Source organism: Oncorhynchus keta, chromosome 16, assembly GCF_023373465.1.
Source record: "Oncorhynchus keta strain PuntledgeMale-10-30-2019 chromosome 16, Oket_V2, whole genome shotgun sequence".
Classification (NCBI taxonomy): Eukaryota; Metazoa; Chordata; class Actinopteri; order Salmoniformes; family Salmonidae; genus Oncorhynchus; species Oncorhynchus keta.
The window spans coordinates 10,020,215-10,046,435 of record NC_068436.1 but is presented as its reverse complement, the minus strand read 5'-3'; the positions used below and the strand labels follow the sequence as shown (position 1 = coordinate 10,046,435).

General features: G+C 42.8%; 2 protein-coding genes across 8 annotated transcripts in view; both read right to left on the bottom strand.

The window, feature by feature from the left end:
- Positions 1-26,221, bottom strand: part of LOC118395551 (zinc finger and BTB domain-containing protein 32-like) — a 153,614-nt gene that overhangs the window by 111,166 nt on the left and 16,227 nt on the right. For 2 of the 5 annotated variants that reach the window (XM_035789377.2, XM_052465117.1), the window contains exons 5-7: positions 23,104-23,215; positions 21,197-21,324; positions 10,509-11,524 (exon numbers count right to left, since the gene is read on the bottom strand). The exons of 2 other annotated variants lie outside the window; for them this stretch is intronic. In XM_035789377.2, the coding sequence (XP_035645270.1) occupies positions 10,583-11,524; positions 21,197-21,324; positions 23,104-23,215 (1,182 nt within the window). In that variant the 3' untranslated portion in view covers positions 10,509-10,582. Of the gene's footprint in view, positions 1-10,508; positions 11,525-21,196; positions 21,325-23,103; positions 23,216-26,221 lie in introns of those variants that run through there. One more of the 5 variants, XM_052465118.1, reaches the window with a different exon arrangement.
- LOC118395597 (zinc finger protein 354C-like) lies at positions 233-8,283 on the bottom strand. 3 transcript variants are annotated; one of them, XM_052465188.1, is made up of 3 exons: positions 6,816-8,283; positions 1,968-2,098; positions 233-1,769 (listed from the first exon to the last, which is right to left on the bottom strand). In XM_052465188.1, exons 1-3 carry the CDS (start codon positions 6,883-6,885, stop codon positions 666-668), a joined length of 1,305 nt encoding a protein of 434 aa, XP_052321148.1. In that variant the 5' UTR covers positions 6,886-8,283; the 3' UTR covers positions 233-665. The 3 variants fall into 3 exon arrangements, with proteins under 3 accessions (XP_052321148.1, XP_035645348.1, XP_035645349.1); XM_035789455.2 differs by lacking the exon at positions 6,816-8,283 and adding an exon at positions 2,471-3,579; XM_035789456.2 differs by lacking the exon at positions 6,816-8,283 and adding an exon at positions 2,391-2,452.

The following is a 26,221-nucleotide window of genomic DNA, read 5'->3' as shown; positions in this document are numbered from 1 at the left end:
CCATCATGGTGGAAATAAATATGTTGTGGATAAATGTGTCGGCTATGATAACTCAAAGTCATCAGACAAACCTGACTAAACTATTTTGACGTATACAGTAGGTGTTTTCTGGTGTGTATATGTGTAGGTATATGTAGTAAGTGTATATTGGTTATAAAGCTCTGTCGGGTTTATGCAGAATAGGGTGAGATCAGATGTGATGTATATTAAAGGGAGTTTCAAATAACGAGAACAAAGTCAAAATGTTTATTTATTAAACATACACGTTTTAAATTCACCTTATGAAAACCGCACATACATCTGCATGAACTTGATAGACTGCATTAGTATACTCATTAAAAGTGTCTTGGGCAAAAAAACAAGTAGTTGAATGGAAGGAATGAAATTTGTGAACATCATATATCCTACACAGTACAAACACAATATGTAACAGACTCATTAGGCTTATATATGCCTTATATATCACAATGTCTGGATGCAATATTCTACCCAGGAATATTCAACACTGAAATCTGTTACCCTCATTATTCCAAAATGCATCTGTGGATCTTTTCTGTTGACAACACTCATCTTTGTCTTTAATTCAGGGTTTGATGTCAAAGTCAGAAGCTATCAAGTGGAATGGTTACTTTCTATGTTTTTTCTGCTGCTGTATCCTAAGGTAGTTACTCTCTGAATGGCCTCTCTCCCGTGTGGACCTTCAGGTGCATCTTCAGATGGTGCTGATGGGAGAACCTTTTCTCACACTGGGGACAGCTGTAGGGTTTCTCCCCTGTGTGAACCCTCTGGTGCCTCTTCAGGTTGCCAGCATGGGCAAAGCGCATGTGACACTGGGTACAGCTGTAGGGTTTTTCCCCTGTGTGGACCCTCTGGTGAATCTCCACCTTCTGGGGGCAGCTGAAGCCTTTATTACAGAACATGCAAAGGAACCGCTTCTCTTTACTGCCAATTTTTGCTCCCCCTCCCCGAGCCTTGGACCTTTGGTCATTTGAGTTCAATACCTGATCGAACAGGCCTTGTGAATCGGAAGGTGTCATTGACATGGACACTGGGTGTAAAGAGGAGTTGGTTGTGACATTTAGATTTGTCTCTAAGTTTTCCCTGTAGTCTAAGAAGTCACTGCTGTTATCCTGCGAGTGTCCTTCTCCTAAATGAGTCTCGACTTCATTCCATGTCAGAGGAGCGTCGCCCTCCATTTTCACAGTCACATCATCTAAGGCCAGACCCTCCCTTTTCTCATCCAGGCAGTCTTCAGAGTACACACTACTACTGTACCGGTTCCAGTCCCCTCTCATTGGATTAGTCTGTGTATCTAAGCCCACAGGCATGTCACCAGGTATCATCCCTGTCTCTGCAGTGTAAGAACAAGATGGATCATTGCCAGTCTGTAATGCGTCACCTGAGTCCTGATGGGACAGAACTGTCCTCGGGTTACCGTAAAGTAAATACTCTGAGCCGGGAGCAGAACGACAGCCCAGTCCCCCCAGCTCCAGTATCTCTGGGTCTGACCTGTGGTCAGATCCTGTGTGCAAAATCCTTTGTGTTACAGTTAAAGTCTCTGTGTCTGTCTCTGACTTAAGGACAGTGTTCTGCGTTCCACTGTCCTCTGGGATGCTGCGTCGGATCCTGGGCGGAACTAGGGTTGTGGTGGGGTCCTCCGTGGCTACAGTGGGCTCTCCCGTCTGGATGTTTCTGCTGTGTCTTGGGTCCTCCTCTCCTTCAGACCTCTCCAGCTTGACCCCAGGACCTGCAGCCTCTGCATCTGCAGGCTGGCAAGAAGAAAGGAGGTTATTACCGGTACATAAGTAGGATTAGATAACATTGTCATAGGGGAGTTTGTGAGACTTCCCTATGGCAGATACATGAGGATGTACATGTAAGCAAGTGAATAGCTGAGGGGAGCCTTTCTGAAATAAACTGGCCACATTTGATATACTGTAATTTGGATGTAATACTATTACACTAACCTCTATAACGATAACGTGCTGAGTTGAGCTTCCACTCCCCTCATCAACAGTGATTGGTTGATCATCTCTCCATGTTTTGTGTCCCGCTAGCTTCACAAAGCTCCTGTAGCCTCCAGTGAGATTTCCTTCACCTGAGAGAGTGATTGGGGAAACGAGGTTGTTAGGTTTAGCTATGGTCAATGCTCAACAATATATTGTACACTATTGACCGTTTTGATACGGTTTAGAATTGACAAGGATGTAAGGTAACACTTCACGTAACTTCTTGATATACTCTTTATAGATTGATTGACTATGTTCAATGCAGCACGTTGTTTTCAATAAGTAAATAATAGGACATAACGTAAATCAATTATCTGGTTAGATATTTTGTCATTGTGCAAAATAGCCAAGCAATTATTGCATACTATCCAACAAACTGACCAAGACCCATTTCACCATATCTGGTTAAGACATCTAAAGTCACACATGTGCAGCCTCTTCGTCCTGAAAAATGTGCGTACCTCTTTCCATTCCTCGCTCGAGGATCTTGACACTACTGGGACGACTAGCATTGACGCGCTCTCGCGTTGTTCTATCTGCGCGCTCCCGTGCCACCTTCAGCTCCAATAGATGTAGTTTCCTCCGCAATGCCCTGTTTTCTTTCTGGCTTTGAGTTATTTCCAAACGAAACACTGCATAGTCGTCGTCTACGAGCTTACAGATATCTGCCACGGCTGCATTCGCTAGCACCTCCATGATGGAGGCTATTTGAGTGTGAAAAACCACACAGTTAGCCATGTTGGCTAATGTTCACAGCTAGCTAACTGGCGTTACCTAGATAACATTTATCAACCAAGTCCTGTCTCCAACGCAAATTAAATACTACAGGGTGTAAGTATGTGATTCGGTGCAGTTCAATTAGTCAAATTTTGAGTTCCAGGGTGTTAATAAACGTCCAAATATCACAAATAAAAATGCTAACGTGGAAATTGTACTTGGTCGCTGTTCACTTCCGGTTACACTGAAGAGAAGGGGATCTTATTGGTTGGCGTCAAAGCTCAAAGGGGGTTGTTAAATTAAAAATAATTGCGCGCTGTTCTTTGAATTACGGTAGTGAACCGAAATATTCAAGGCCCACGTCTTACGCTATTGGTCGTTCGATAGCCAATGGGCTCTCAGCATCCCTTTCACCGCGGTGTTCGAGGAGAAGCAGTCTGCCTATCGCATTGACGCGTCCGTCCAGCTGAACGATTGACTGACAGATAACAAGCTAAATACCACGCTGCATGTGAACTAAGCAAGCTAGCTAACGAATTATATATGGTTACGAGTATAATTGTTTATTTTCAGATACAACAAATAGAGCTAAAGTTGCATCATTGACGTTGGTATGGTGCGTTGCACTTCTTGAAATCAATAAAAAAGATGGCGACTTTGACAGACTGAGTAGTAGTCTACTACTGGAAGAAAGTGAAGATAACTAACGTTACTCAGTAAGGTAGCTATTTACTCTCAGTGGTGGAAAAAGTACACAATTCTCATACTTGTGTAAAAGTATAGTACCTTAATAGAAAGTTACTAAAGTAAAAGTTTTAAGTCACCCAGTAAAATACTACTTGAGTATAAGTTTAAAAGTATTTGGTTCTAAATATACTTAAGTATAAAAGTAAAGGTAATTGCTAAAATATACTTAAGTATCAAAAGTAAAAGTATAAATAATTTCAAATTCCTGATATTAAGCAAAGCAAGATGCACAGTTTTCTTGTTTTAATAGTTAAGGAATAGCCAGGGGTACACTCCAACACTCAGACAATTTACAAATGATGCATTTGTATTCAGTGAGTCTGCCAGAGGCAGTAGGGATGACCACATGTTCTCCTGATAAGTGTGTAAATTTGACAATTTTCCTGTCCTGCTGAGGATTCATCATGTAAGGAGTACTGTTGGGTGTCATGGAAAATGTTTAGAGTAAAAACTACATTATTTATGTAGTGAATTAAAAGTTGTAAAATTATAAATAGTAGAGTACAGATACCTCCAAATAACAACTTAAGTAGTACTTTAAAGTATTTTTACTTAAGTATTTTACACCACTGGTTACATTATAGTATCTATCTGGCTATGATCTGTTAATCTGATCCCTTCTAGAATGTCAACAAAATTACAAGATGTCTGTACACTTGGTAAATGTTAACTCTGAATTATTATTGTCATGTCTAGCATGGCATGTATTTAAATGTATTAAAAGTTATTATATTAATGCCACTTTGATATTTATGTTTCCATCATTCCAAGATATGGAAATCAGCAGTAGAAATAATAAAGCGGTTTCCCCACCCCTGGTATGCTGAAAAGCTGAGAGATGGACCTGGAGAAACGTAAACCATCAAATTCATAGACAGAGTTATGGTTGCAAGGACCAACCATCCATGATATGAAAATAATAGTTTTGACCATGTTTTAAGGCGATAGTGTTAGTTGACATTTCCTTAGTATACAAACATTGTAGTAAAACACGCTTGTATTTTGGGTTCTGATGGGTTGCGATAATTGAACTAAGCTCATGAGGCATTTAAAATGTATATTATTCAAGAATCAATGGATACATATAATTAATTTATAAGTAGCAACTGCTGATTGCCCCTTTAAAGTCTGCACATTGGACAAGCACATTGGAGACTCCCCCATTGGAAGAAGAGGTCAACCACGTCAGGTGTCAACTGACAGCCTCTTCCACCTCAGAAAATGCAGTGCCTTTTTGATCAAATGATTCATTGGCATCAGGAAGGTGCCTGTAATGGTGTCCTGCAATGACTCTATTTATGCTCTGCAACCACATTCTCTGTGTTTACATTCATAGGTCATGGACAGGACCCACCAGACCTAGAGCCATGAGCCATCTTGGGTGGTGCTCCGCCCAAGGATGGCAAACCTGGATAAGGTGTTCTTTGTCCTTGATGTGATGATCCCCAAGGTGACATTCTGGTGAAATCCACCTTACTCCTGGTACTTTATATATATATCATCAGTCTACCATAATTCTATCTACAGTATAACTGCATAATATCCTAAAAAAGCAAATTTGATGGGTAGCCAGGCTGGGACTCCCTGGAACAGTCAGTCCAACAGCTTTGTCCAGGGGTGTCAAACTCAATTCCAGGAGAGCCGCGTGTTTACTGGGTTATTACCTTTGAATTCATGTTCAATTAAGACCTAGAAAACCAGGTGAGAGGAGTTCCAAACTAAGAAACTGACACTCGCCCCTCCAGGAATGGAGTTTGACACCCTTGCCTTAGTCCTTACATCAAGAGGTCTGATCACACCAATACATTTGAAATGCTCGAATTCAGAATCAATTGGGCTTCGAAAAATAATATGGTGGCTGGGATAGGTTCATGTGGATTGCAGATTTTCTGGAGGGAAAAAAACGGTTCTACGGCCCATCTAAATAGCAGCTGCGATCCGATTTTAAATTCCAATGAGGAGATTAGATTAAGCTGGCATAGGTGCCCAGGTGGGCGGAGATTTTGTCAGGTGAAAAGTGATCGCATTCATTTTGATCCGTGCTGCCTCCTGGGTGTGAACCGGGTGACATGGCGTAGTTGTCTCAAAACAAAGTGACATATGCTAAGCACGTGGAGTAATGATTACAACAAATGCAAAACGCATACATACTTTATCTGCCTTAAACTAGATAGAAAAGTATTTATTTCTGGAAAATATATGTTGTATGTTCCTGAACGATGCACCACGCTGCCTTGTTGACAATATGACCTGGTGGCGTAGATTACGGTTCTATTTGAGCAGGACGCTCGTCTCTCACTGCTTTCGCCCGTTCACATCATGAGCCATATCCTGGTGCACACCGGTTCAGCTTAATAAAACTCCCTCATTCATATGTGGAAAGAGTGTCAAACAATGCACATCCCCATTGGCAGTAAATGAAATACACTTCAACAAAGGTTCAGATGCTATTCGATGAGCTAACAAGGAAAGTTAGTGTCATAAGGAGATCACCTTTTAAACAAAAACAGTGTATTTGTTTGTGTATTTTCTCTGTAAACCTTATTACATATTGTGGGGACATGCACAAAATAACATTAGATTGGATTGTTAAGCACAAACTGAAGTCCTTTTACATACTTAAAGGTAGGCAGGTAGCCTAGTGGTTAGAGCTTTTGGACTAGTAACCGGGAAAAAAATATGTAAAAATCTGTCTTTCTGCCCTTGAACAAGGAGGTTAACCCACTGTTCCTAGGCTGTCATGAAAATAAGAATTTGTTCTTAACTGACTTGCCTTAAATAAAAGGTAAAAATGTCCCACTGCACTTTCTTTCCTGCTGCCAGGACCAACTAGCCGCCTGGCTCAGAACCACTCATGCCTGACCCAGTCCACTCTTGCTTCTTGACACTCACTGTGCTGGGTAACACAGGGTCACAAACCATAACAAACTGGTAAAGTAAGTGAAAATAGTTGTCAGTGAGTTTCAAGATAGTAGGTAGCTGGCTATGCAGCCTCAAAGACAAGATTCGACACACAAAAAGGGCATCCCCTTTCTTATCTAGGCGCCCTACAGAGTATACTGTACACTACTACTGTACCGGTTCCAGTCCCCTCTCATTGGATTAGTCTGTGTATCTAATCCCACAGGCATGTCACCAGGTATCATCTCTGTCTCTGTAGCATATGAACAGGACCTGTAACACATCACCTGTGTCCCAATTGGACAGAACAGTCCTTGGACTCAGGTTACCGTAAAGTAAATACTCTAAATGGGGAAAGGCGGACAGCTCAGTCGCCCCCAGCCCCGTTAAAGTCTCGGTGTCTGTCTCTGACTTGAGGACGGCGCTCAGCGTTCCACTGACCTCCTTGGTGCTGAGTCAGGTCCTTGACCTCTCCAGCTTGACCCCAGGATAACAGTGATTGGTTGGCCATCTCTCCATGGTTTGTGTCCCATTGGCTTCACAAAGCTCCTGTGGCCTCCAGTGAGACCTCCACCTGAGAGTGATAGAAGGAAAAGAGGTAGTTAGGTTAGCTACTGTCAATGCTCAATGGTATACTATTGTGTCAATATCTATTCCATAATATCTATTCCATACTATTGACAATGTCTAGAATTGGCAAGGATGTAAGGCAACATTTCTCATAACTTCTTGATATACTATTTATTGATCAATGCATCACATATTTTTTGTTGAGTAAATAATAATAAGTGCAGTAATCAAGAACCTGGTTAGAATATGATATTCCGTCTTTGTGCTGGCTAGAGATAATTATTGTTATCGATCAATAATGACAAATCTCCTGGCATTGACAATTTAGATGGAAAGGTACTGAGGATGGTAGCTGACTCTATAGCCATTTTTAATCTGAGTTTAGAGGAAAGTCTTTGTCCTGAGGCCTGGAGGGAAGCCCAAGTAATTCCGCTACCCAAGAGTGGTCAAGCGGCCTTTACTGGTTCTAACAGCAGACATATATGCTTGCTGCCAGCTCTTAGCAAACTGTTGGGAAAAAATGTGTGTGACCAAATACAATGCTATTTCTCTGTAAACAAATTAACAACAGACTTTCAGCATGCTTATAGAGAAGGGCACTCATATACTGCACTGACACAAATTACTGATGATTGGTTGAAAGAAATGTATAATAACATGATTGTGGGAGTTGTACTGTTAGATTTGAGATATTATTGAATATTATTGACCATAATCTGTTGTTGAAAAAACGTATGTGTTATGGCGTTCAACCTCTGCCATATCATGGATTCAGTGCTATCTATCTAATAGAACTAAAAACGTGTTTTTTAATGGAAGGTTCTTTTTGACACCACACTCCAAAAAGCAAGTTCTGCAGCCTAGTTCTGTTCTTGTCTATTGATATTCTGTATTATGTCATTCTGTATTGTGTTTTGTGTGGACCCCAGGAAGAGTAGCTGCTGCTTTTGCAACATCTAATGGGGATCCTAATGAAATACAAAAATACCAAAGTAATCAGGGGAATTATTGCATACTATCCAAAAACTGACCAAGACCCAATTCTCGATAATGAATCTGATCACGTCAAAAGGTGAACGAGGCGACAGGCACTGAGCTATATATGCACGACGACAGGCCGCGCAGACTCTGCCTTCTGCAATTTGTACCTCTTGACATGCCTCTGTATCTGTTGGGGATCTTTACACTACGCTCTCACGTCTTCCTCTGCTCGCTCCCGTGCCAACTTCAGTTTCCAGTAGCTGTAGTTTCCTTCGCAATGCCCTGTTTTCTTTCTGGCTTGGAGTTATTTCCAAATGAAACACAGCATAGTTGTCTACGACCTTAAAGATGTCTGCCACTACTGCATTCGCTAGCACCTCCATGATGGAGGCTATTTGAGTGTGAAAACCATACAGTTTGTCATGTTAGCAGCTAGCTAGCGTTATCCAGATAACATCTGTCCTGTGTCCAACGCAAATGAAAGACTACTGCAGTAAGTATGTGATGCTGCGCAGTTAAATTTGGCCTATTTTGAGTGCCAGGATTTCCCTGTCTAAATAACAACAATAAAAACACAAACGTGGAAATTGTTGTACAATAAAGAGAAATTATCTGATTGGTTGGCATCATAGTTCGAAAGGGTGTGCTTAAATGAAAAAGGTATGCACGCTGCTCTTTGAATTACGGTACTGTTTATTACATTACACTTCAAATCTCCCATGAACAGTATCTTTCAAGCTGAGAGCAGACTTGTTTAGAAAGAACAGTGTGTTCACAAAGATTCCAAGAACACAGGATGAGATGTTATCCTTTGTGCAAGCACTTCCAAGAGTTAATGAACAGTGAGCGTGGTGAAATTTGGGGAGCGCATCGTCAGTAGTGTACCTTTGGTTCCTAGGGTGTTTCGGCCTTTCACACTATACACCCTCCCCAAAGGCGGCCAGCGACAGGGTGATCAATCCTACGCTTGCGTCCCATTCCCAATTAGTCATAGGAGTTGCCTTGTTGTTGATAGCCAACATCCCATGTGACTATGCATGGCAGGGGCGTCCTCCTCCCTGAGTCAAGCATTGTGGACCGCATACCTCCTGGCCCTCTCACTTCGGGGCCCAGCTGGGGTCTTTCCTCTTCATCCAGAGCCACTGACTGCTGCCTTCTGCTGCCTCTGATACAGCTTTGATTGCCGAACGCTGGCTCTGGCCCTTAATTCCCAGGTCTCTAAGCAGTCTGGTTGTAGATGTTGCCACAAAACCTCTGCTGCCCACCTCCACTGGTCGGACTTCTGTGTTCTAGCCATGATGCCGTGCTTCGGCAGCTAGATCAGCATAGCGCAGATGTTTTCGCTCATAAGCCTCATCTACTGAGTTTTCCCAGGGTACTGTGAGCTCAATGATGAAGACCTTATTGAGTGAACGGGACCAGAGCACCATGTCAGTTCTTAGGGTGGTGGTTGCGATCTCCGGAGGAAACAAGTTGCCGGCCAATGTCAGCTAGCATTTTCCAGTCGCGGGCCAAGCGCAGCTGGTCTCTCTCTAATGGTGTAGAGCCGCTCTTCGGTGGTTTAGCCCCTTCGCGAACAAAGTTTGTCCGTAAGGAGTGTGATGCTGCTGTGAGTGGTAGGGAGTTGGTGGCAGCTCGCTTGTCCTCCAGGGCGGACGCAAGGTTTTTAAGGACTTGATTGTGACGCCAAGTGTAGCGTCCTTGGGTGAGGCTTGTTTTACACCCTGTGAGAATGTGCCTGAGGTTGGCTGGCATGGAAACAGAGGGCACAGTCCGGATCTTCACCATACCATTGGTGAAGATTAACTGGTGTTGGAAGGACGTCATATGTTGCTCTGATGGAAAAGCTCAATCGCCTCGCTTCCATGGCCCACAGATCCTTCCAGCTGATCTTCCTCTTCTCCACACTGTCCCATCGAGTCCACTGTCCCTGTTTGGCAAGAGACTGCCTTGGCCCACCTTGCAGCCTCCTCCTGATGGCGTACTTCCTGCACTACCATCTTCCTCCGCTCTGGTGCAGTGGCCTTAATCCAAGCAGCACGGCTAGTTAGCCCAAGGCCTCCTCTCCCTTGCTGAACATGACCCACAATGTCAGCATGTCTGAGGGCTGCTGTTGCCTCCTGGACTTGAATTACGGTACTGTTTATTACATTATGGGGCGGCAGGGTAGCCTAGTGGTTAGAGCGTTGGACTAGTAACCGGAAGGTTGCAAGTTCAAACCCCCGAGCTGACAAGGTACAAATCTGTCGTTCTGTCCCTGAACAGGCAGTTAACCCACTGTTCCTAGGCCGTCATTGAAAATAAGAATTTGTTCTTAACTGACTTGCCTGGTTAAATAAAGGTAAAATAAAAAAATACACTTCAAATCTCCCATGATCAGTATCTTTCAAGCTGAGAGCAGACTTGTTTAGAAAGAACAGTGTGTTCACAAGAATAGAGTAGAAAATAGTATAATGACTTTATTCCATCTACCTCCATCTACCTTCCATCACCTCGGTTTACTGTCTCTCTAAAAACAGCCTCAAGCCTGTTTAAAATGACAAGTTAACAAAGGGTTAATGAAGGGTATGTGGTTAATTCCCCAAAACACTTCACAACTATATGTCAACTTAAGAATTGTTCCAAGATATCCCCTGTGTACATCTCGAGCCACACTGTTACAATTTCTCCCGGTTGTGGACACTCCTATGTCTGATCAGGTTAGTCAGGAAGGAGAAGCTCTTGTAACATAGTTTGCACTTGAAGGGCCTCTCCTTGGTGTGAACGGCCTGGTGCTCCCTCAAATAGTCTGCCCTAGCGAAGCGCTTCCCACATGTGGGGCAGGCGTATGGCTTGTCAGCGTCCGTCCTATTACTTGGCCTCCCACGTTGTGACCCAATGACACCAGACGAGGCAGAAGCAGGAGCCACCACCCTCAGGTGGTTAGTCTTTGAGCTCCATCCTTGACCTCTAGCCATTGTTTGGGTGTTGTTGGGATTGTGTGTTGTGTTATAGGCTAGGTACCTCTTGTGGTGAACGCCCATCCTGACCCTGTCTGTATTGGTGGGGTAACCATGAGGTAACTGAGGAAGGATAGACCCAGGTGCAGGCATTCTATGAACCCAGTCACCAGGCATTAGACAAGATCCTGAAGGAGAAGACAGACTTCCTGTTAGACTCCCACCGGGGGTGTCTCCCACCACTCTCTGTGAAGGCTGAAGCCCGGGGTGACCTGAATTGTTCATCATGGATACTGTGCTGTTTGTATCATAGGAACAGGAGGGTCTATCTCTATCAGCCCCAGGTCCTGCTCCATCTCTGCACTGAGACTGTGAAGAGAAGGGTCTGGGCTGCAGACTGGATCCCTGACTGGAGCCTCTGTCTATTTGATGACCACCAGGACTGAGGTTGTTCAGTCCACCTGTCCACTGGTTCTGTTCTGTGTGGTGGTGGAGTCTCTGCCCCTCACTGTTTGGTTCTGTTTCTGACTCGGAAAGGAAAAGCGACGGCTCCTGATCCAGTGTCCTGATCCGGAGCCAAGGTTTGTGACCAGCCGCCTCAGAGGTCCAGTCTCGCCTGCCAGCAGCACCGGATATCAGCAGGTCCTCATGGACTGCAGACTGTAAACACACATTGCATAAAGGTTTATATAAGAAACTCTATGCTGTACACACAAAACATGACATGATATTATAAAATGTTAACACAGTCAAGCCCTTCTCTAACACTGTGATTAATGTACCTAACAATATGGAGCCATTGGTGTTTATTATTATTTTTAAAATCCAAATGTGTTGATTCAAGAATGAAGTATGTTTTGGTTCGACTGGGATAAGGGAAACTCAGCCCTTGCAATGATACAAAAAGTCAGCACAGAGTAAATGTATTTAATTTCAACAAAATGGTCATACACTCACATAAAGTGAAGTACAGTACTTTTATTGCACAAAACGATACGTGTGTCAAGTAGAATAACTTCCCACTATGGTAAAACTATATTTTCTGTAAATCTGATACCCTCGATTTGATCAAATTAATTTTAGAATAAATATTCAACATTACATTACACACAGCTTGACTACTTTAAGTAAACATGAATTAAGGTACTATAATTTCCTCATTATAAAACAGCATCAAAGGCTGTCACTTTTCATCAGTGAAGCAATTTTACAGACACCATCACATAACACCATGTTTTCCTCAGTTCACCTCATCCAGTTCCCTACTACATACAGTGGGGCAAAAAAGTATTTTGTCAGCCACCAATTGTGCAAGTACTCCCACTTAAAAAGTTGAGAGAGGCCTGTAATTTTCATCATAGGTACACTTCAACTCTGACAGACAAAATTCGAAAATCACATTGTAGGATTTTTAATGAATTTATTTGCAAATTGTGGTGGAAAATAAATATTTGGTCAATAACAAAAGTTTATCTCAATACTTTGTTATATACCCTTTGTTGGCAATGACAGAGGTCAAATGTTTTCTGTAAGTCTTCACAAGGTTTTCACACACTGTTGCTGGTATTTTGGCCAATTCCTCCATGCAGATCTCCTCTAGAGCAGTGATGTTTTGGGGCTGTTGCTGGGCAACACAGACCTTCAACTCCCTCCAAAGATTTTCTATGGGGTTGAGATCTGGAGACTGGCTAGGCCACTCCAGTACCTTGAAATGCTTCTTACGAAGCCACTCCTTCGTTGCCCGGGCAGTGTGTTTGGGATCATTGTCATGCTGAAAGACCCAGCCACGTTTCACCTTCAATGCCCTTGCTGATGGAAGGAGGTTTTCACTCAAAATCTCACGATACATGGCCCCATTCATTATTTCCTTTACATGGATCAGTTGTCCTGGTCCCTTTGAAGAAAAACAGCCCCAAAGCATGATGTTTCCACCCCCATGCTTCACAGTAGGTATGGTGTTCTTTGGATGCAACTCAGCATTCTTTGTCCTCCAAACACGACGAGTTGAGTTTTTACCAAAAAGTTCTATTTTGGTTTCATCTGACCATATGACATTCTCCCAATCTTCTTCTGGATCATCCAAATGCTCTCTAGCAAACTTCAGACGGGCCAGGACATGTACTGGCTTAAACAGGGGGACACGTCTGGCACTGCAGGATTTGAGTCCCTGGCGGCGTAGTGTGTTACTGATGGTAGGCTTTGTTGCTTTGGTCCCAGCTCTCTGCAGGTCATTCACTAGGTCCCCCCGTGTGGTTCTGGGATTTTTGCTCACCGTTCTTATGATCATTTTGAGATCTTGAGTGGAGCCCCAGATCGAGAGAGATTATCAGTGGTCTTGTATGTCTTCCATTTCCTAATAATTGCTCCCACAGTTGATTTCTTCAAACCAAGCTGCTTACCTATTGCAGATTCAGTCTTCCCAGCCTGGTGCAGGTCTACAATTTTGTTTCTGGTGTCCTTTGACAGCTCTTTGGTCTTGGCCATAGTGGAGTTTGGAGTGTGACTGTTTGAGGTTGTGGACAGGTGTCTTTTATACTGATAACAAGTTCAAACAGATGTCATTAATACAGGTAACGAGTGGAGGACAGAGGAACCTCTTAAAGAAGAAGTTACAGGTCTGTGAGAGCCAGAGATCTTGCTTGTTTGTAGGTGACCAAATACTTATTTTCCACCATAATTTGCAAATAAATTCATAAAAAATCCTACAATGTGATTTGTAGAAAAAGTCTATTTAACGAGTTACCGTTTTCCGAATGAACTCTTAAAGAAATAAATATCTCTTACATTTCAGTCATTTCAGTCATCATTATTTGTTGCCTTCTATCAGTCTCATTCTTAATGTCGCAAAATCCTTGGATATCTGCGCGAACCCTAGCATAAATGATGAATAAACGATATACAAATTGGCTTAATTATTAATTTACTAACTAACTAAATAATCACACAGAATTACATAAACACAAGCAAAATAGCTTACACATTGATTACCACATAATGCAATGAAATGTCCCTAGTGGACTAAACCGATATGATTGCTTGTTACACAAATTGAAAAGGGGAGCGGCATGTAAGAAAGAACGGGAGAAAATACAAAGGACTTCACTATCGTACATACAGCTGATAACTATGCTCATGGAAATGCTATGAACGGCCGCTTAATCGGAAAAAAATTGCAATGTACATATTTACGATTTTATGCCTTTGTTGTCTCTGTTGAAATCGTTGGTCCATTTTCTGGAGAGTCAGTCGACAAAGTCTCTGGTTGTCCGCCAGAGGTCACCATGTCCTTTGTAGTTGTAGCTTGTTCCTTTTGTTCTGGAAGTGTCTGTTATAGGTCAGATGTACCAATGGTCATTCGATTGGGAAATGTTCTCCTCTCGTCTTCGGTCTAGTTTCCTAAACTATTTTACATATACAGCTGCAGACGGTGAATGTGTAGTCTTTAGTTTTGTAGATTTATTAACGATTTGTAACGTATTCAGCTGGAACTGCACGTAACTGGTCTATAGAGTGGGAGCAATTTCAACGTGGGGACTCCTGTCCTTACATTTTCTTGATGAATGTACATTTGTCACGAGTCCTGTTTAAGCACTCAGGGAAAAGGGGCGTTCCCTCCTTTTGTCGTAATGTCTGTGCTCACGTGGGCGTGGCCACTGACTTGGTTAAGACTTCATATGAAAAACAATTCTCTCATTTAGAAGGCTAACATCACATTACATCTTCTCACAAATAGTTTCATATTTAACCATATCAGTTCCCCAACATTTTGGATGTGAATCTGATCACTGGGAAATATGCACATTCCAAGATACAGTTATGTTGTTCTACTGTCCTGTGTTACTGTCCTGTGTTACGTTAGTAATAAATTTGACAGGATTGTTCTTTCAGTAAGCACAGATCATTCCAACTGTTTAGGATTACAGAAATATTGTTTCATTATTCAACCTTTTGATGTTACTTTTTTGGCAGGAGGAATCTCCTTATAACAAGAGGCTTCTTTCTCCTCAAATCCTGCAAACCCCAACAACAGCAGAGTTTCTACACGGTATTTTCAACCGGTCATAAAACTGGTGAGGGAGGGGGGGGATCTGGCACCTATGATCATCACCCAACAGGGCAACTCATGACACATGGTTATCAAAATGTCACGCCAGAGTAAGCCTACACTAAACACAGACCTTATCTTAAGTGTTTCTAAAATCTCCTATGGGAAAATGAATGGTGAAAAATGATTGTAACCATTTCCCTGTTTGATCACTAGGTTCTATGGGTATTATGACACCTCCACTGTGGAGCTATATACACTGCTCAAAAAAATAAAGGGAACACTACAATAACACATCCTAGATCTGAATGAATGAAATATTCTTATTAAATACTTTTTTCTGTACATAGTTGAATGTGCTGACAACAAAATCACACAAAAATGATCAATGCAAATCAAATTGATCAACCCATGGAGGTCTGGATTTGGAGTCACACTCAAAATTAAAGTGGAAAACCACACTACAGGCTGATCCAACTTTGATGTAATGTCCTTAAAACAAGTCAAAATTAGGCTCAGTAGTGTGTGTGGTCTCCACCTGCCTGTATGACCTCCCTACAACGCCTGGGCATGCTCCTGATGAGGTGGCGGATGGTCTCCTGAGGGATCTCCTCCCAGACCTGGACTAAAGCATCCGCCAACTCCTGGACAGTCTGTGGTGCAACGTGGCGTTGGTGGATGGAGCGAGACATGATGTCCCAGATGTGCTCAATTGGATTCAGGTCTGGGGAACGGGCGGGCCAGTCCATAGCATCAATGCCGTCCTCTTGCAGGAACTGCTGACAGACTCCAGCCACATGAGGTCTAGCATTGTCTTGCATTATGAGGAACCTAGGGCCAACCGCACCAGCATATGGTCTCGCAAGGGGTCTGAGGAGCTCATCTCAGAACCTAATGGCAGTCAGGCTACCTCTGGCGAGCACATGGAGGGCTGTGCGGCCCCCCAATGAAATGCCACCCCACACCATGACTGACCCACCGCCAAACCGGTCATGCTGGAGGATGTTGCAGGCAGCAGAACGTTCTCCACGGCATCTCCAGACTGTCACGTCTGTCACATGTGCTCAGTGTGAACCTGCTTTCATCTGTGAAGAGCACAGGGCGCCAGTGGCGAATTTGCCAATCTTGGTGTTCTCTGGCAAATGCCAAACATCCTGCAAGGTGTTGGGCTGTAAGCACAACCCTCACCTGTGGACGTCGGGCCCTCATACCACCCTCATGGAGTCTGTTTCTGACCGTTTGAGCAGACACATGCACATTTGTGGCCTGCTGGAGGTCATTTTGCAGGGCTCTGGCAGTGCTCCTCCTGCTCCTCCTTGCACAAAGGCGGAGGTAGCGGTCCTGCTGCTGGGTTGTTGCCCTCCTACGGCCGCCTCCACGTCTCCTGATGTACTGGCCTGTCTCCTGGTAGCGCCTCCATGCTCTGGACACTACGCTGACAGACACAGCAAACCTTCTTGCCACAGCTCGCATTGATGTTCCATCCTGGATGAGCTGCACTACCTGAGCCACTTGTGTGGGTTGTAGACTCCGTCTCATGCTACCACTAGAGTGAAAGCACCGCCAGCATTCAAAAGTGACCAAAACATCAGCCAGGAAGCATAGGAACTGAGAAGTGGTCTGTGGTTATCACCTGCAGAACCACTCCTTTATTGGGGGTGTTTTGCTAATTGCCAATAATTTCCACCTGTTGTCTATTCCATTTGCACAACAGCATGTGAAATTTATTGTCAATCAGTGTTGCTTCCTAAGTGGACAGTTTGATTTCACAGAAGTGTGATTGACTTGGAGTTACATTGTGTTGTTCAAGTGTTCCCTTTATTTTTTTAAGCAGTGTATATCCAAAACCAACAGAATGAACTACAAACTAACTAGTACTACATTACATGTCACCACTCTATACATGGGCCGTGAGCATTTTCTGTTAGTGTATCCTGAGGTAGCTCCTCTCTGAGAACCTCTTCCAGCAGTGCATACAGGCAAATGGCCTCTCTTCCGTGTGGACCTTCAGGTGCATCTTCAGTTGGTGCTGGTAAGAGAACCTCTTCTCACACTGGGGGCAGCTGTAAGATTTCACCCATGTGGACCCTCGGGTGCATCTTCAGATTGTCAGGGAAACTGTCCCAGCACAGATGACAGCTGAACAATTTTTCTTCCATGTGCATCCTCTGGTGCAGTGGTTCCCAAACTTTTTTAATAGTCCCATACCCCTTCAAACGTTCAACCTCCAGCTGCGTGCCCCCTCGAGCACCAGGGTCAGCGCATTCTCAAATATATATTTTTTTGCCATCATTGTAAGCCTGCTACACACACAATATTCAATACATTTATTAAACATAAGAATGAGTGTGAGTTTGTCACAACTCAGCTCGTGGGAAGTGACAAAGACCTCTTATAGGACCAGGGCACAAATAATAATATAATAATAATCAATAATTTTGCTCTTTATTCAGCCATCTTACATATAAAACTTTATTTGTTCATCAAAACTTGTGAATAACTCACCACAGGTTAATGAGAAGGGTGTGCTTAAAAGGATGCACATAACTCTGCAATGTTGGATTGTATTGGAGAGAGTCTCAGTCTTAAATAATTTTCCACACACAGTCTGTTTAGTTTTCATGCTAGTGAGGGCCGGGAATCCACTCTCACATTGGTACGTGGTTACAATATAAGTAAACCCCAAATCAATGTAGTTCTCATCATATTTGCACCTCTTCGATGGTCCAATGTCCCTGTCTGTTGTTCGGTGCTTTCCCGGGTAAGGGGGCAGTAGCTCTTCAGCTGCATTCTATTCACAACTATCAGTGTCCATGCTAGGTGGACTAACAACAAATGTAGAATTACTGATGCTAGCATTGGATGTGCTCGTGGAAGCAGAACAACTTGTATCGTTGACAGGTGCAGGTGTAGTACTGCTGGTAGTAGTAGTACTACCAGTAGAGCTGGTATGTGTCTCTATGGATGCGGGCTTTACTTTTTTAAACCATTTATCAATTTTCAAGCAAACGGAATGAGCAGCAGCTATGTTTGGCTACATACATTAGTGGAATTTCCACGAGAGAGTAACGGTTAATGTGATTGGATGTTAATTATTTGACTAGGCTACCTGTATTTGACATTGTGTTGTTACTTCGCTGAACACGAGATGGTTTAACTTTATTTTTGGCAGTGAAACGAGTGTGAGAAAAAAACGTGACCAAAATGTATAGCCCCGTTGGAAAATATAAATGTTGTTTGAAAATGTGAAGAATTTTATTTCATTATTTAAATACAACCGTGAATCACATTTTTATTTGGCGTACCCCTGGCGGCATTGTGCGTACCCCAGTTTGGGAATACCTGCTCTGGTGGATCTCCACCTGTCTGGAGAAACTGAATCTTCTCACAGAACGAACAAGGGAAGCGCTTCTCTTTTATGCCGCCACCTTTACTGATTCTGTTTTCCCTGCTGTCATTTGTCAATGGGCTTGTGTAGCCATTTAGTGTTGAAGAACTGGCATTGTCTGAGGTGTGGTTTACATAGGGAGAGTGTGAGGGGGATGAAGGCCAGGGAGTGTCTGTGTTGTCGCAGGGTTAATATTCCAGTTGATACATCTTATAGACGGCAGGGTGAAGGAATTTTTTTGCAATAATTTCTTGTGACCCCATCCCAAATATAACGACACAACCTTAAAATCGGTATATTTAGATTTTTACATCAACAAATAATGTAAAAATCATTACATTTTCATCTCTTATCTCATTGAAAATAAACCAATAAATACATTTACTCATTAAAATGTAATTTTTCAAATGACTTTTCTCAAATGTTTGTATATTGTCCATTACAATAAACTGTACTGTTCATTTTTTGTTCAAAAAACAAATACAGAAAATGCATTTAAAAACAAATATTAGCAACCTCACTTCAGTTGCGACCCCAACTTTGAATATCACTGTGTTAGGGGGTTAACCTGAGTCTCTCTGAATCATAACTAGGACGAAGTCTGTGTCCAGTCTCTCTAGCCACATCCCTGTCTCTAGCCACATCCTGACACCGGAGTCCCCTCACAGCAAATCTACGCCTCGCCCTGGTCTCAGCCAGTCTGTTGTCATGAAGACTAATATTAGGGATGGGCACGTTATTTAGAATATTTGAATATCCACAGATATTAATATTCGATTACATGGGAAAGTATTCATTTTTGAGAGAAAAAAAATCGGTATATTTTAACAATGAAAAGTCATTGTCTAAAATGAAATAAACTCAGCAAAAAAAGAAACGTCCTCCAACTGTCAACTGCGTTTATTTTCAGCAAACTTAACATGTGTAAATATTTGTTTGAACATAACAAGATTCAACAACTGAGACATAAACTAAACAAGTTCCACAGACATGTGACTAACAGAAATGGAATAATGTGTCCCTGAACAAAGGGGGTGTCAAAATCTAAAAAATATGTCACCAGCTGCATTAAGTACTGCAGTGCATCTCCTCCTCATGGACTGCACCAGATTTGCCAGTTCTTGCTGTGAGATGTTACCCTACTCTTCTACCAAGGCACCTGCAAGTTCCTGGACAATTCTGGGGGGAACGGCCCTTGCCCTCACCCTCCGATCCAACAGGTCCCAGGCGTGCTCAATGGGATTGAGATCCGGGCTCTTCGCTGGCCATGACAGAACACTGACATTCCTGTCTTGCAGGAAATCACGCACAGAACAAACAGTGTGGCTGGTAGCATTGTCATGCAGGAAAGGTACCACATGAGGGAGGAGGATGTCTTCCCTGTAACGCGCAGTGTTGAGATCGCCTGCAATGACAACAAGCTCAGTCCGATGACGCTGTGACACACCGCCCCAGACCATGACGGACCCTCCACCTCTAAATCGATCCCGCTCCAGAGTACAGGGCTCGCTGTAACGCTCATTCCTTTGACGATAAAAGCGTATCCGACCATCACCCCTGGTGAGATAAAACCGCGACTCATCAGTGAAGAGCACTTTTTGCCAGTCCTGTCTGGTACAGCGACATTGGGTTTGTGCCCATAGGCGACGTTGTTGCCAGTGATGTCTGGTGAGGACCTGCATTACAATAGGCCTACAAGCCCTCAGTCCAGCCTCTCTCAGCCTATTTGCAGACAGTCTGAGCACTGATGGAGGGATTGTGCGTTACTGGTGTAACTCGGGCAGTTGTTGTTGCCATCCTGTACCTGGCCCACAGGTGTGATGTTCGGATGTACCGATCCTGTGCAGGTGTTGTTACACATGGTCTGCCACTACGAGGATGATCAGCTGTCTGTCCTGTCTCCCTGTAGCACTGTCTTAGGAGTCTCACAGTACAGACATTGCAATTTATTGCCCTGGCCACATCTGCAGTCCTCATGCCTCCTTGCAGCATGCCTAAGGCACGTTCACGCAGATGAGCAGGGACCATGGGCATCTTTTGGTGTTTTTCAGAGTCAGTAGAAAGGCCTCTTTAGTGTCCTAAGTTTTCATAACTGTGACCTTAATTGCCTACCGTCTGTAAGATGTTAGTGTCTTAACGACCGTTTCACGGGTGCATGTTCATTAATTGTTTATGGTTCATTGGACAAGCATGGGAAACAGTGTTTAAACCCTTTACAATGAAGATCTGTGAAGTTAATTTGTAAAAAATCAAAATATCTTTCTTTTTTTGCTGAGTTCACAATGATCTATGTGACATTGCAACATAGTGTACAAAGATAGACCATTAAATAAAAAAAGGATATACTTTTTTTACGAGTGCGCCCCATAAAAAAGACACACCGGTAGCCTACACATGTTTCACAGATGTAGCTTGTTGTTATTAGAATCAATCAAAGCGGCGCTACATTGAGAGGAAGATTTCTAATCAATGCAAAATGGAATAAAAATGAAGAAATTAAGTGAGGAGTAGGCTACACTGATGATCCAACCGGTGGGCTGATGTTTCATATGAATAGAGTTGTAGACAAGTACGGGGAGCGCAGCAAAATAGCTTTAATTTGCCGTTCTACTTAGCTAACTTAACTGACTTCTGTAGCTAGCTAGCTCTTTTACAAACGATTTGATGGAGTCAAGATTGGCACTGCCAGATGGTATGATAGATAACCTATGGCAGCAACAAGTTTGTCTAACCAGCGCGAGTCGGTTTGGCTACTTTCTCTCTCTCTCCCTCCATTCCAGAAAAATGCCCACCCCTAACTTAGATCAGATGTTGTTTTGTGTTTGACTGTCTGTTTCTGGTTGTGGTTAACCGTTTTGTTCCCCAGCCCAGAGTTGAGGATGCTGTTCCATCCACTGACCTCCACTATGTTGCCTCTGGTCCTGGCCTGCTCGGTGGTGATGTCCCCCGGGTCCCTGGCTGCACCGGCCTGGTTCTGGGAATCCAAGATGGCTACCCAGTCTTCTCTGTTAGCCTCCAGCCAACCACCTACAGGAAGAGGTTACAAAATAGACTTTACAAACATTAAATGTATTACCGGATCATTTTCATTTTCATTATAATTTTCATTATAATTTGAAAAAAAAATCTAAAATTGATTAAATAAATGTTTTCCCTTATCAGTCTACACACAATACCCCATAATGACAAAGCAAAAACAGGTTTATATAAATTCTTGCAAATGTATTAAAAATAAAAAACAGAAATACCTTATTGAACATAAGTATTCAGACACTCTGCTATGAAACTCAAAATTGAGCTCAAATGCATCCTGTTTCCATTGATCAAATCAAATCAAATGAATTTACATCAGCTGATATCTCGAAGTGCTGTACAGAAACCCAGCCTAAAACCCCAAACAGCAAGCAATGCAGGTGTAGAAGCACGGTGGCTAGGAAAAACTCCCTAGAAAGGCCAGAACCTAGGAGGAAACCTAGAGAGGAACCAGGCCATGTGGGGTGGCCAGTCCTCCTTGAGATGTTTCTACAACTTGATTGGTGTCCACCTGTGGTAAATTCAATTGATTGGACATGAGTTGGAAAGGCACACCTGTCTATATAAGGTCCCATAGTTGACAGTGAATGTCAGAGCAAAATCCAAGCCATGAGGTTGAAGAAATTGTCCGTAGGGCTCCGAGACAGGATTGTGTCGAGGCACAGATCTGGGGAAGGGGACCAAAAAATGTCTGCAGCATTGAAGGTTCCCAAGGACACAATGGCCTCCATCATTCTTAAATGGAAGAAGTTTGGAGCCACTAAGATGCTTCCTAAAGCTGGCTGCCTAGCCAAACTGAGCAATCAGGGGAGAAGGGCCTTGGTCAGGGAGGTGACCAAGAACCCGATGGTCACTCTGACAGAGCTCCAGAGATCCTCTGCGGAGATGGGAGAACCTTCCAGAAGGAAAACCATCTCTGCAGGACTCCACCAATCAGGCCTTGAGGGTAGAGTGGCCAGAGGGAAGCCACTCCTCAGTAAAAGACACATGACAGCCCGTTTGGAGTTTGCCAAAAGCCTAAAGGACTCTCAGACTTGAGAAAAAAAGATTATCTGGTTTGATGAAACCAAGATTGAACTCTAAAGCCTGAATGCCAAGTGTCACATCTGGACATCACCTGGCAAATCCCATCCCTACGGTGACGTATGGTGGTGGCAGCATCATGCTGTTCGGGATGTTTTTCAGTAGCATGGATTGGGAGACTAGTTAGGATCGAGGGAAAGATGAACAGAGCAAAGTACAAAGAGATCCTTGATGAAAACCTGCTCCAGACTGGGATGAATGTTCACCTTCCAACAAGACAACAACCCTAAGCACACAGCCAAGACAACGCAGGAGTGGCTTCGGGACAAGTCTCTGAATGTCCTTGAGTGGCACAGCCAGAGCCCGGACTTGAACCCAATCTAACATCTCTATAGAGACCTGAAAATAGCTGTGCAGCGAGGCTACCCATCCAACCTGACAGAGCGTGAGAGGATCTGCAGAGAAGAATGAGAGAACTCCCCAAATATAGGTGTGCCAAGCTTTTAGCGTCATACCCAAGAAGACTTGAGGCTGTAATCGCTGCCAAAGGTGCTTCAACAAAGTTTTGAGTAAAGGCTCTGAATACTTATGTAAATGTGAGATAAGTTTTTTATTTTTAATACATTGCAAAACCTTCTAAACGTGTTTTTGATTCGTCATCATGGGGTAATATAAGGCTGGAACGTAACAAAATGTGGAAAAGGTTAAGGGGTTAGAGTACTTTCTGAATGCACAATATGTCAACCTTACCTTGCTCCCCCATCTTTAGTCCACTCAGCAGGTCAATGCTCTCTGGTCCGTCTTCTATAAACTCCTCTTTGACTAGTAGCAGATCAGGCTTCCCATCCTCCATGTCTACTGACTGGAAGAGATACAGAGTGAGAGGATGATGGATCAAGAAATCTGATATGAGCACCCTACTATGGAGCATCTTCTGATTGGGCAATGAGGGATTGCTATGAGTACTATACAAAAATATTAATTGATTTGATAATATGCAAATGTGTTAGTTGATTTGATTACTTGACACTTTTAAATGGTTTGATCATTTAAAGGCATGGTCCTACACTTTAAGGTCAACCCCTTAGTTTAGAACCAACTTCTCTGTTTTTAAATGGCCTATGTGGCATCGATTTGACATTCTAGTGTCAAAATTGACTACAAAGTGTAATTAGGATAATTTTGGTCACGTTGGTCTCGTTCAAAACTGAGTTATTTTAGTGAGTTCGTCACGACTTGACTGGAGGGTTGGTATGGATTACTTACTTGCCCACTTTTGCCAACGATGCCCAAATGCCCAGAGACAACGCTGCTATGTGGACATTTGTTGTCAAGTCTGCATATGGGTCCAAAGCACAGCAAAGAGGAGTGAAAATGGTTTTCCATAAAGATGATGCAAACTTCCAATGCATTTCAACAATATGGCCAGAAATGAAGAAACATTCGACACGGTCAATTCTGCTGCAACCGTCAAACAACTAATTTTGGTGAGAAATTAGCTAAGTAGATAACTGGTACTAGCTAGCTAGTAGCTACTTTTGTTTATACCACATTATTTGATATTGCTAGCGAGCCAGGCTAGGCTATGATACCTCAGATAAAAGGGGAATAATACCGAAGCTATCTAAAATCGACTAGGGACATCAAACTTTCAGGCTGCTGCACAGACACTTTGGAGGCTCTAGTCTAGAGCACCTGGTTAAATTGTATTGAGGAGCATTTTTCAAAAACAAATTAAACTCAGTTGTTCACAATTCCTGACATTTAATCCTAGTAAAAATTCCATGTCTTAGGTCAGTTAGGAACACCACTTTATTTTAAGAATGTGAAATGTCAGAATAATAGTAGAGAGGAGGATTTATATCAGCTTTTATTTATTTCATCACAGAAATAGTGGGTCAGACGTTTGCATACACTCAATTAGTATTCGGTAACATTGCCTTTAAATTGGGTCAAACGTTTCAGGTAGCCTTCCACAAGCTTCCCACAATAAGTTGGGTGAATTTTGGCCCATTCCTCCTGACAGAGCTGGTGTAACAGAGTCAGGTATGTAGGCCTCCTTGCTCGCACATACTTTTCAGTTCTGCCCACAAATTATTCTATAGGATTGAGGTCAGGGCTTTGTGATGGCCACTCCAATACCTTGACTTAGTCATCCTTAAGCCATTTTGCCACAACTTTGGAAGTCTGCTTGGGGTCATTGTCCATTTGTATATCCACATGATTTTCCTACCTCATGATGCTATCTATTTTGTGAAATGCACCAGGCCGTCCTGCAGCAAAGCTCCCCCACAACATGATGCTGCCACCCCCATGCTTCACGGTTGGGATGGTATTCTTTGGCTTGCAAACCTCCCCTTTTTCATCCAAACATAACGATGGTCATAACGACGATCTTTGTCCCCATGTGCAGTCTGGCTTTTTTATGGTAGTTTTGGAGCAGTGGGTTCTTCCTTGATGAGCAGCCTTTCAGGTTATGTTGATTAGGACTCGTTTTTACTGTGGAAATAGATACTTTTGTGCCTGTTTCCTCCAGCATCTTTACAAGGTCCTTTGCTGTTGTTCTGGGATTGATTTGCACTTTTCACACCAAAGTACGTTCATCTCTAGGAGACAGAACGCATCTCCTTCCTGAGCGGTATGACAGCTGCGTGGTCCCATGGTGTTTATACTTGCGTACTATTGTTTGTACAGATGAACGTGGTACCTCCAGGCATTTGGAAATTGCTCCCAAGGATGAACCAGACTTGTGGAGGACTACAATTTTTTTCTGAGGTCTTGGCCGATTTCTTTTGATTTTCCCATGATGTCAGGCAAAGAGGCAGTGAGTTTGAAGGTAGGCCTTGAAATACCTCCAATTGACTCAAATGATGTCAATTAGCCTATCAGAAGCTTCAAAAGCCATGACATAATTTTCTGAAACTTTCCAAGCTGTTTAAAGGCACAGTCAACTTAGTGTATGTAGACTTCTGGCCCACTGGAATTGTGATACAGTGAATTATAAGTGGAATAATCTGTCTGTAAACAATTGTTGGGAAAATTACTTGTGTCATGCACAAAGTAGATGTTCTAACCGATTTGCCAAAACTATAGCTTGTTAACAAGAAATTTGTGGAGTGGTTGAAAAACAAGTTTTAATGACTCCAACCTAAGCGTATGTAAACTTCCGACTTCAACTGTATTTGTTCAGCACTTTTGAAATGTACGACAGAATTCAGAACATGGGTCGTTCTTACAGTATTCTCCCTCTACACCAAGTCAGAACCATAGGATAAATAAAGGCATATAAGCAGACAATGAAAGCTCTTACAATATTCAATGATTACAATATTCCAAACAGGTTATAGTCTACATGTGCACCACCAAGTCAGAACAGTAGACGAAATTAAGAGGGGAAATAGACCAAATTATTTGCTAAAAATGTGGGGCTCAAAACAGAGCCCCACCTGCCCTGAATGACAGGTTGACACTGGATGTAACAAATATCTCCAGTGTTTGTTTTAGCTGTGTTAATTTCAACAGAGTGTATAACCTGATTTCTCCCTTAATTGATATCAGTGATTTATTGCCACTTGTCAAACCAACAAGGTTTTGGTGTGAGTGCAGTTCATAAGGTGCTCGTTTAGAAAAGAAAAGTAGGGTAGGGTAATATGGGGTAACTGCCCCCCCCTGAAAAAAAAGTTGTAGATATAGTCCAATGAAGTTAGATCTACATATATTTTTAAATATACAAGTAGGAAAGCTTTACGTTAAATAATCCAATAAATTTTGTGTTGTGTTTTGGGGAAACTCCCCTGTCCCCGGGGCTAGTTACCTCTTTATGGTTATGGATGTGTTTCTACCTGTCATTTAGACAATGACTAGCCTA

Bases quoted from the DNA above. Each gene is read 5' to 3' on its own strand.
- LOC118395597 (XM_035789455.2), bottom strand. From the start codon at position 2,747: ATGGCTAACTGTGTGGTTTTTCACACTCAAATAGCCTCCATCATGGAG. The intron at 2,099-2,470 runs GTACGCACATTT...TCACTCTCTCAG, and splicing joins CGAGCGAGGAATGGAAAGAG to GTGAAGGAAATCTCACTGGA. The intron at 1,770-1,967 runs GTTAGTGTAATA...TCTTCTTGCCAG, and splicing joins AGCACGTTATCGTTATAGAG to CCTGCAGATGCAGAGGCTGC.